General features: G+C 33.3%; 1 protein-coding gene across 4 annotated transcripts in view; it reads right to left on the bottom strand.

The window, feature by feature from the left end:
- The window catches only part of LOC123720121 (torso-like protein), a 42,946-nt gene extending 37,880 nt beyond the window's left edge, over positions 1–5,066 (bottom strand). For 3 of the 4 annotated variants that reach the window (XM_045676646.1, XM_045676629.1, XM_045676637.1), the window contains exons 1-3: positions 5,009–5,064; positions 4,346–4,389; positions 1,768–4,257 (exon numbers count right to left, since the gene is read on the bottom strand). Coding sequence is in view for 1 of the 4 variants with exons in the window: in XM_045676620.1 (XP_045532576.1) it covers positions 2,718–4,257; positions 4,346–4,389; positions 5,009–5,023 (1,599 nt within the window). In the remaining 3 variants the exon portion in view is untranslated. Of the gene's footprint in view, positions 1–1,767; positions 4,258–4,345; positions 4,390–5,008 lie in introns of those variants that run through there. The other variant, XM_045676620.1, reaches the window with a different exon arrangement.
- Between the last annotated feature and the right edge of the window lie 7,146 nt (positions 5,067–12,212).

Here is a 12,212-nt window from a genome sequence, read left to right as displayed (position 1 = left end):
AATCAGTTATCTAAGTTTTGCTGGACTTGGTGCGGTAATTTCGAACTCATCCCTAATCATAATTAGTATTTCCAATCTAGGATTTGTAAGCGAAAATGTCCGTTTTATGCAAAGATAGTAGTTAGTAAGTAGCTAAGCACAGTGAAGTCGCCTTGCTAGTGCCATCTTGAACTTGCGTGTATATATGTATATGTATATGTATACAAACTATAAAATTATTGAAATATTGACAATAAATCGTTTTATCTGACAAACAGTTACATATTATCTGATGACAAATTAGTATTGCGCAATTAATATGTTATTTCTATATTTATCCGTAAATGGCTTTCTTGAGAAAAAAATAAATGACAAGAATGGAGACCTATTATCAGTAGTATTCATGAACATAAATATTTCTATGCAATCAGAGAGCATCAAAATATTACAATTCAATGGCCAAACGCGTCGATTTATATTTTTGATTGCCTACGATTCCCGGCGAAACAATAATTGTGTCGCAGAAGACAACGGGGTGTGACACTTGCTTATGAAGAAAAAATATTTAACATAATAAGGATATCTGCTCTTGGTTGATTGGTCCGCCTTGGAACTAGGACACTGAATTGATATAAAGTATAGTAATATACGATTAGTTTTGTCAACCCCGTCAATAACCTTTTTTAAGAGACCCATGGGACGAATGTAGTTTAAACAAGGTTTTAATGCACCATATACGATGGGAATATTTAAACAATAAATAAAGGATATTTCACAATATGAGTCAACTATGGCGTATATGGCATGAATGTTTAAGTAATAATAATTAACATACAACCCCTGAGGAAATGGCGGAGAGTGGTGTAATAGTTTATAACCGAAAGTTCAAAAAATATGTACATACATCTCGAAAATTATAAAAATTTGGGAAAAAACTAATTCAAAATAAGTATATCCGGCATATTGAATTTCCTTGTTTTTCTTAACATTTGAGATAACGTTGTGATTTTAAATAAGAAGTGACCTTTAGAGGATATTTTTTTGTTAGTTGCAAGGTGATTCTTAAGTGGTTGGAGTCATTGATGTCTGGGAGAATTTGATGAGATGAATAGAAAAACTTCGGGGTTTTTTTTGTTTATGAACAGTTAGTTAACCTTATTTTAAAGTCGGTAACAAATTACAAATCGTAAGTTCATTTAAAAGACTAAAACAAAGAAATACCAACCTTTCGATAATACAGTTAAATATTTATATCTAAATAGAATATACACATTAGTAGGTGCTTTAAACTATTTTATTAAAAACCAATCTTGGATTGACTGATAGTTTTAAGGCCATTACCATCAAAGCGTTTTAGGTTAGAAAATTTTGTTATAAAATGCTTTTGAATGCAAAATTTACTTGGGAAATACTTATGTAATTATTTAGCATAAATACTTGGATATTAATATAATAGTAGCATTAGTAAATAACTTCTATTCATTCGAGTCAAAAGAGCAATTTCTATCGATGTAGAACAATCAAATAAGATTATTCTACGCCAAGGTTAACCGCAAATAAAGCAAAACTACAATCCTGGTTGAATTTATTTCATATGCCGTAAAAAATAAGTGTAGTAGTTTAATCAAATCAAAAACCTTTTTTTTATTTTTAACCGTTAAGAACAAGTTATAAAATGTAGATATGTTAATTTCTCTATTATAACTTATAACTCTAATAATATTTAAGGAGTTAGAAGTGTGTTAGCATGTTATCAAATTAATTAAATAGATATTATATATTACTTACCAGTTACAAAATCCCATCAAATAAAGTAGAAGCAAGGATGTTTACAGTATAATCGCTAATAACATCCTTCCATATCTAAAGCACAGGTTGACCCAATCACAAACAATAGGCACAGGACGCGAAATCACGACAAAATAAACATTTATAAGTTAATCAAACTGCATTATTCAATAACCAAAATTTCACTAAAACACGACGAATTAATGGTAAAATTGAAATAATTTCATACTTTTTATTTCAGAAAGCGTAACTTTGTCCTTGTACAGCCGCGGTAACTTGTAAGTAACGAAATACGACTAACAGCGGTCACTGACAGTGACTGACTGAACTTCAAGTTTAACTTTTAACTGAGCTAAACTTGCTTAACTTGATTTTACCACAATGTTGTCTGTTCTATAATTGCATCATTTTGTTAATAATCAAACAGTATAATATACTTTGTGCGATTATCATCAAACTTAATTAAGCTTGAGACACTCCGAATTTCGTAAGACTACGGTTTTTCAAATTAAAATGTTTGTTTGTAGTAGCGCCACCTATGTTAAGTAGTAAGTACTACGACTATAAAGTGTATCAATGCCGTCTATAAACCGTCTGAAACATCAAGATCAAAAATTATTTTATTAGTCTAAGGAGCGCCATCTTTACTAGACTATTTGAACTCTTCACATTCAGAGGATAGTGAAGTCTTTTTAGAACTAGTATTCCCAGCTAGAGGGCGTTTTATTACGCCGCGAATTATTAAGAAAACATTCGAATGTAAATTTTAATTGAGTTAAGTTGTTTAAAGTTTTTATAATAGAGGGCGTTGTCTAACTTTGGAACCTAGCACAATACGTATTTCATAAATTGCACTGTGAAATAAAAAATACTATTGTATGCTGCTGAATGTATTAATAATAAGATTCAAGTCCATTAACATAGCTCAGTCATATTTCACCTATATAGAGTTAGTCACCAGATCTACCTTTAATATTCACGGGAGTTCCACTGTTAGTGGCTGCATTGCCACCGACAATTCTGATACCTGGTTCTTCATCAGTTTGAAGTGAGTCATCAATTGCTGATGATATCACGTTCCCATTTGTATCTATAATGATATAAGGTTCCACTTCTTCGTTAGCAATCAAATTTCCTCCAGAAACATGTTCTTTACAATGTTTATTATATTTGCACTTCTTCTGCTTACATACTGAATGCTTACAGCCTGAATGGTGTCCAGATCTTTCGGCTTCTTTCGATATTACATTTGAAAGTTCTTTACAGGGCTCTTCTTCATCTTGTTCATTTTTACATATTTTCTTCGTTTTACATACGTCATTTTCACAAGTTGTTATTGATTTCATAATTTGTACCGTTCTAGTTTTTGATATCTGTTCTTTTTTATCAATTAAAAGGTGGCCAATCGGTATAATACCAAGACTTTGAATATTGTTATCCGATACAAAAATCGCTTCTAAGAATACAATACCAGATGGTATTTTCAGTAAACCATTGTTAATAACCTTATTGATTAAAGCGGATTCACCTATTAATATTGGTCGTAGATTAATATTTGAAAAGTTTATGATGTTTCCATAAGATCCGCCTTTCTGGTTAGGGGAAATTTTGATGTTCTGTATAACATTCGTAATGAATATTTGAAGTACATTGATATCTAAAACTTTAGAAGAAAAGTTAAGTTGATTGTGCAGAGCTTTCACCATGATATTTAACCATTCGTCAAACGATATATTGGAATTTACATCAAACTTAGGGTACAATTCATTTACAGTGTGTTTCGGTGTATAGACTACAATTTCTCCAATATTTTCATTTATTTCTAGTTGGCCATTCCTAATATCTTTCTTACCATTAATTCGTAAAATAATTTTTACATTATATGGGAATTTTTGTAGTTGCTCTGGTTTAAAGCGAATACTATTTCCCTTGTTTAACCAAGTAGGATAAAACTTATTTAATTTTTTTACATGTATATTACTACTGGGATACAACTCTTTTTTAGCAAATTCGTCTCGCAAAGTTTTACCAGGTAACGTTCCGAGTATTTTCATTTCTCTTGGTCTGTGTAAGTCTACAAGATCCTTCTTGTCCTTTTTCAACTCATTTATGATGTTTATATTGAGGTTTTTTGAATTATCTTGATGTATCGGTTTTTCTGGTTCATAATGGATGTGCTTTTGTTTTATTGGCGGCGTCGTTTTAACAGTAACCCAAGAATCATCATTAAATATTGGCATATCATCAATGGATCTGAGAATTTCATTCGCGTCGTATGCAATATTGGGGAAGACACGTTGCTTCGCTAAATTGGGTATGTAGATTTTATGTTCACCTGTGACAGAATTTTTAAATACGTAGACAACCTTCCTAACTTCTTCGGAACCTGGTGGTGGATGAAGCAAATCAGTTATCTTTGAAGCATGTACCGGACTTGGTGGTAGGCAGAAACAATCCCTTTTCGGTTTATGGTGGGAGAAAAATCTTTCCCTGGAATATTATATTTGAGTTAATAACATTCGATTCTTAAATATATCTGTGTGAGCTTTTGAATATAACGGTAAGAAAAAAAACTTACTCGTCACCTTGCGATAGAGCAACCCATGCTAAGAAAAGCGTTATCTAAAAGCAAGACATATTTGTCAAAATAATGTAAATTGGAATAAACTTTAAGCTTTCACAGACCTTATATTAAAATGCCTGTCTAAATCTCTTTCCTATAATTAATTGTATTGTATGTAGGTACACTTGATAATTTCATGTCAGCCGTTTAAGTTAGCTAACAAAAATCGCGTATTTTGTATCTAATTTCAAAGTATCAGATTGACTATTAGTTAGTTAGTTAGTTAGTTGACTATCATAAATCATTTCTAAGACACATAGTGTTAAATTGTGTACCCAATCCACAAATTTGTCGGAAACCAGAAGGCATATATGGATATTTTTATTTAATGGCATATACAGACACAAGTATTTCAGAACCAATTTGACTTAGGGTCATTCAGCGTATAAATTCTTGAAAGTCCGGCAACGCACTTGCGAGCCATCTGGCAATCTGAGTGTCTATGGGCGGTGGTATCACTTAACATCAGGTGAGCCTCCTGCCCGTTTGCCTCCTATTACATACGTAATTTTAGAGATATACATAGGTATTTGAAATAGGTTTTCCTCTTCCGATGGCGACTCTATTACAATGTAAAGATAAGTAATATTTAGTAAGATAAAACAGAAATGTACTTACTTTTATGAGATCCATGTTCCGTCGACCTCATCGGCGGATGGAATGCAATCCATAGTTCATACATTCTAACTCAACAATTTATATTGAAAATATAATTAGCGAAGAAAAGCATAATTTAGTTATACAAATTAGCGTGTATTTCACGTCGTAAATATTTCATAAATAATATTTGCACTGTAATGAGGACACGCATATTATGTGTAAAAGATAGTGTTATTTTAATTTCCATCTAACTTAAGATGACAAATAATTACTTACTGATTAACACATCATGTAGCATTATAACTTCGATCAATATGATCACATATCTGGTGAATTTGGACTTGAGCAAGAACCCTTAGATCTACTCTATTTGCTTTTGTGATCCTACTGGAATGATATCTTAACATCGAGATATTGTGGGTGTAGCTTGTAGCGGTAGCTTCCAGCCAGATGAAGATCTCCGATGTTTGTGGCACTACTATTGCTTTTACGATGTCATTGTTCTATACTATTGAAAATTATGCTATATCAATATAATGGTTAGGTAGCTTATTAAACCGAATATCATGTTTTGTTACATACATACAACAAGCGCTTTCAAAATTAATATATTATTGTGATTCAATAAATAAAACGCATTTTCTTTTTAAATATATGTAGAACTTGAGTTTGGTATAATACCTTCTTGTTCAATATATATAAAAGACAACGTCACTCAAAGTAATTAGAAAATACAGAAAAAAATTGTATTGCAAAAAAAATTAAACTTTGACTATATATACCGAACTATGTTATCTCAATGCAAATTACCAAGGATCAGGAAATGTCCTGGTTATATGGTACGTAGTTTCAGAACTTCCGTGGTTCGATCTGGTTCTCCCTCGGGACTAGGCAGAGGGGCAGGAAAGGGAGGTGGTGCAGGTGGATCGGTCAGGGAATCCGGAGGAGGGCTGGGGGAGTATGGCGCTGCACAAGAAGAATTCTTTTTCTACAATAAACAAAAAGAACAGTTGGAGAAGTTGAAACAAAAGCTGAAAGAAGGAGAGATACAGAAGAAACAAGAGAAATAGAATTTTAATATGCAAAGAAAATATTTGAAAGTTCTTTTCAGTTTGACTTTGACTCTTGATGTTTGATTTCTTTCTTGTTTCATAAATAAATTTTAAATAATTAATTTTGGGTTTTTTTAAGCAGTTAGCAGACAGAGTATCTCAATCCGTATGGAGGCAGCTGTCGTTGATAATTTCTCTTCCTTAGCGTTTAGGTTAGCCATTGGCATCTATATTACTTGTAATCAATTTTATATTTAAGTAATTCTAATCGTATAATATTTATTAAATGTAAGTTTATCTTCAGTATAAGAGTTTGTGTTCGCCTTTTAAACTATTGTGTTATTAATTTACAGATAAAATGTGTAATTCCTGAACCTCCAACCGATTTATATATCTAAGGGTCTGATTGATATAAGCTATCGTTTAGTTATCAAATATATAGGAAACCTCTTACGTTGACTTTGCTTCGGTTTTCAGTAATTTTTTGTATTTCTTATTAAGAACGTTACAACATTCCATTACATGATAAAATATATTCAATAATATAGTACGCTTGTTCATCAAATGTATATTACAAATGTAAAAAATTACAACAGCAGGCAAGAAATAGAAGACATATTATAAAAAATTACAGCAATAACAATTTTTTCTTTATTAATCTTGACATAGAAATAACTTGTGAACAGGAAACAAAATTAACACCTGTTCAGTTCATGTTGATAGCATAGATTCCGTGAAAATATAATTCCAGTAGTAGACGAATACCGACATATCTTTACGAAGCAACGTGACAAGGACGTTTGTGTATAGTGTAGGCTGTCAGACAGCGAGATGATCCAACAGATTGGCGTCACGCTGCGCACGCCAAGCTCCCGTTCCCATGCGTGTGCGCATACCGATAGCAGAACAATTGATGATTGAAATTATTGTAATGGTGTAACTACTGTTGCTGTTCAATGGCTCAGCGTGTGAGGTGAGGTTGTAGGTTGGAGCCCGGATGTACACCAATGGCATTTTCAATCTTCCTATGCGCATTTAACATTCGACCGAACGGTGAAGGAGAATATCGTGAGGAAACCGGCTTGCCTTAGACCCAAAAAGACGACGGCGTGTGCCAGGCACAAGATTCTAACCACCTTGCCTATTAGGTTGACAAATAATGTTGAAACACATATCTGAGGCCTAGGCCTAAAATGGTTGTATTATTTTTTATTTCAATGTTGCTGGTATTAATCATTTATGGCTTCCTCCTCATTTAAGAGTTGAGTTTTCCTGACAAGGAAAATAACAATACCTATTGCATGAACCTAATTACCTAATTACCCAATACGGAACGTATGAAGTGGAAAATGGAAACCTTTGATTTCTAAATTCGGTTATTAAGGCTAGTTCCATATCCGTATCCGTGTTTTAAATAGTCTATACTAGTGTATATGTTATAAAAAAATTTAATGAAATTAAATAAATAATATTATTATGTGTTGTATGTTGTATGATGTTGTCTTTTTGTTTGCTAACGCCATCAATTTAATACAGAAGTTATTAATTTCTAACCACCGTAAGGCTCGGGCTGCTTCGGTTAGTGACATATTCATTCATTGAAAAATGGAGCTGTCCCTAAATTTATTATACGCAAGCAGTTTTGTTTTGCTTTTAGTACTAACAGACGTGCAGTGACAGTGAGGTCCAGGGTTCAACTCCCGCTGTCAGGAGCGACTCCAATCTCCGCTCTCGACGAATCTCAAGAATGTAACAAAAATAAATCATCAGCAACACAATTTAATTACGATAACTGATATTCAAATTGAAGTTAAAGTCTCTATATGGTTACGTTTTAGGTGTCTATAAGCATTTAATAAACAGGTACAAGGATATTGAATAATTCCGCTTTTTATTTTTGCGAGTGCGTTGTCGGCCTTTTAAGAATAGGTACGCTCTATTAAGGACCCGAAGTCGAATTGGTTCCAAATACTTCGGTGGGCAGGCAAAAAATGCCTAAGGAACGTTCCGTTGTTTGGCAGTCGAGGTGATACGGGTAGAATTTGTAACACATTTGTAACAATATCTGCGTAAGTACACATACACAAATACATATGATTTTTTTATATGTACAATTAATTTCCGTGTAGGTAAGTAGTTATTTTGAAATGTAATAAGGCAAGCGGCAGCGAGCTGAGTTCGTCTTTGAGGCTGTTCAGTAATGGAATTCTCTTTCGATTTAAAAAACCACGCGCAATTAACACTTACTATATATATATACTATATAGTATAGAAGTGTTGGCCTATTAGCTACAGCGACTCTCATCCCTGAGGTCGTAGGTTGAAGTCCCGGCTGTGCACCAATGAATTTCCTGTCTATGTACCCGTATAGCACTCGCTCGTATGGTGAAGAAAAACATCGTGAGGAAACCGGCTTGCCTTAGACCCAAACAGGTCGACAGTGTGCGTCAGGCACAGAAAGTTGATCACTTGCCGATTATAAATGAAAACGGTACAGATACAGAAATCTGAGGCCCACGCACAAGATTGTAGCGTCATTAAGACTTAAAATTCGAAGGCATATGTCACTAAAGAGAACATCTTATCTATAAAAAAATATCAATGAAACAGGAAAAATGTTTATTTTGATGCAGACATTAAGCAGTGCGTATGCAATTTGCAGTTAATAGCAGTTTTTAAATACACTTCCATGCGTTCATACAGCTTTATAAAGCTTTTTCTTTGTCATAAAGTACAGGCTTTTTATACTTTCTTCGATATAAAACAAACCATTGATACTAAGGCGGTCAGCAGAAGCCGCAACATCAAATGCACCGCCGTCTTTGAAGCACCGCTTTGTTGGCCACTGACCAGCTCTCATTACAAGATATTCAATTGATAATTAGACATACTTTTTAAATCAAGTATTTCCGTGGCGAATTCAGTTTGAGTTTACATTATTTAGTAATTGATTGTGTTCCGTTTGTTTAAGCTCTTTAGGAGCATACATTATTAACTGAATAAAAACAAATCAATGGCGCTATAACCTTTTAAGGTCTGGGCCTCAGATTTCTGTATCTTTTTCATGATCATTTGTTAATCTAATAGGCAAGTAGGTGATCAGGCTCCTGTGCCTGACGCACGCTGTCGACTTTTTGGGTGTCAGGCAAGCCGGTTTCCTCACGATGTTTTCCTCCATTGTAGTTTATTTTTAATGAATGTTTTTCTTACTATATAGTGCCTCTGAAAGCGTCATAAATGGACTTTACTAGTCTATTAGATGGATATGTAAGTAGGTTGATTATATTGCAGATGAGTATTTTAAATTAGACTACTGTTAGGCACTATAAATTCCTTTAGGCTTCCGGTATATTATCAGAAATCTTCGGATTAAAACTATAGAACCATCTTGACAACGGTACAAGGACCACTGAAGTGTTATTGAGTGTTACTATTAATAATAATAATAATTCTATATAAAACATCGACACGGTTCATACTTTAAAGTTAATTTAAAAAACTTAGATTACCTTTTTATACTATCTTTGTCAATAACGGAACAATGTCAACCGTAATTCGTGTATTTGAGTGACCAACGCCTAGTAAGTACTTACCCAAACTTGTTTATTTTTATTTAATCAGGTAGAACATTAAATGCTTGTGTTGTAAGTCGAGATGCCGCCGTAAGGACATTTTGTGCGCAAGTGATAGTGCGGTTACCTCAAAGTATCCTGAACAGGGATTATCCTACAAAGACGAAACCTCCCAAGACGAGTGGCTAGCGAATTTAAAAATGGAATGCCGAACTTTATTCCAAATTTAAAAAGGTATATATTGTTATCTGTGTATATTCCATAATGAATGTTGTCTATTGCTTGGAGCTTTTATACTTGTAAAGATTTTTGTATATGTTAAATCTCTTGTCTAGTCATAGTGACGGCTTAATTATAAAACATATTATTACTGTGTTTATACGCATGGTTATTTGTTACTCCTGTATATGGATACATAGTAAAGAATGGTAACCAAGGTTAAAAATACCATAGGAACGTTGCTAACATTTCCAATAGGGGCGTAAGACTAAATCATAAAAATTTATTTCATATGTGTTTAATATGCAAAAAAGTTATGATTATAATTACAAAACATGAAAAAACGCTATACAACGCGCGAAATAGTTTGGTTTTAGCAATTAAAAAATAACTAAATAATACAAATTTATGTATTATTAAGTTAAGTTATTACAATAAAACACTTTATAAATTTCTATTTTAAAAGTATTTTTTGACAGTTTCTACGGTGGCCGGAATTTACTGACACTAAAGGCTGAATTCTTGCTTCCATTTCACGTTACTAGTAATATGTTTAGTCTGAAAAAAATACAAATAAAAATCCATTACGTACATATACTTAACTAAGGGTGGTTAAACAAAATCGGCCATTATAAAACGAAGCCGTATATAGTGGTAAAAAAACCTTACAACGATTGGGTGATAACGTAACCACACCCCTTTAACCTTTAAACACGATAATGTAATTAACAGGCACACCCAGATAATAAACCTATAAATAAGTAAATGTTGTTTAAGAATAACTAAAAAACATTGGGCCTTGAACTTCGTGGCGAGAACATATAACGTTATCAAGAAGATCACTGGGGAAATGAGTTTCGCCTGCTAAGTTTTCAGATTAACATTATACTGTGGTATATATAGTAACGGCCAGCTTTTTAAGATTCGACACATTCCTCAAAAAATATATAATTGGAAAAGAGTTTTTAGACTGTTCCTGTCTCTGTGACTGACCAGGCCATAAAATTATTAAAAAAAAAATTATGGCCTGGTAACGAGACCTTTAAGCCAAGTCTTATTTACGGTCACTAATTCACATGTTATTGACTGTTCCTCTTCGACAGCCATAAACAATAGTTTCTATTTGACATTTCATATTATAATTTTTAGTGTCACTCGCTGTGTTCTATTTTACACAGCTTTTCATGTAAGCCGCCATCTTTGTATAAGCGCGCCAATTCTATTCGGCGCCGATTTTTTTGCTTTCGGCATTGAAGTTGTTTGTACAGGAGTATTAGGCGGGATTTAGATATTCATTTGTCGCGTGTAATGGATATGCACTAGAGCATAAATGTTTGTTTGCTTAGAAGCCGACACGATTGGAATCTTGACCACCTCGCTTGACTTATTTGTCACAAATGAAAACTTTCAATCCGAAAGCTTTTTTCAGCGGACATTTTCATAAACGTATTGTTGCTGTGTTGTAAAGCAACATTGTTGTCGAACTAAAAAAGTTGATATTAAGTAATCCATATAGTTTTAGTATAAAATGTCAAATAAAAACCGGGATATAATAATAGTTAAAATAGTAGCAGTCCAATGACCATAATGATCCAATGTTAATTAAAGAAACGTCGAAATCGCAAGCAATTACGGGATCAGTATTTCGCTACTACTATTTACAGAGCGGTTGTTTTAAAATGTTGACAATTTAAGTTATTAAGGTAGGTAGGTATGATTAATAATAAAAGTCGATAGTCCAATAAAGTAATTAATTGTTAAATACAGAACTGTAACCTCTTACACAGTGGCATAACAATAGGGTGGCAGGGCTGGCAAAATGCCACGGGCCCCCGACCCAAGATGGCTCCTGTCCCAGAGGCCGTGAGCTCAAAAAATTGTTATTTTTATTTCATTGAAAATGTATGCAGGTTTGTTCACGTTTCCTTCACCGAAAAGCTAGCGAATAAATGATGAAAAAATCTCTGTACTGAGTACAACAAGTACAACTGAGTACAACGTGACGATTTTTACTTTTACCTCAGCAAAAGAAATTGCCACGGGCTCCAAATGGTATAGTTACGCCACTGCTCTTACATTAACATTTTCGTTTCTAATACATTCCCTAGGTTCAAAAGAATTTTACAAATTTCGTCAGAGTTCAGGCATCTCAATCGAATAAACAATATATAAACACTACTTATCCAGAGCTTGATATGTTCAGAATTGGGCTGTGAAATTAAAAACAAAGTACCTAAGAAAAACTTACTAGAAAATATAAAATAGTCAATGATTTTTTATTGTATTTGTTTCTTTACCAACGTTGTCATGTATTTAAGGATAGACAGCTTGTAACATATACTGTAAATACAGCATAGCAGTATCGGTCACACTAAACAT

This window comes from Pieris brassicae, chromosome 1 (genome assembly GCF_905147105.1).
Source record: "Pieris brassicae chromosome 1, ilPieBrab1.1, whole genome shotgun sequence".
Taxonomy (NCBI): Eukaryota; Metazoa; Arthropoda; class Insecta; order Lepidoptera; family Pieridae; genus Pieris; species Pieris brassicae.
Note: the sequence above shows the minus strand (reverse complement) of the source record. Positions and strands in the feature narration are given on the sequence as shown.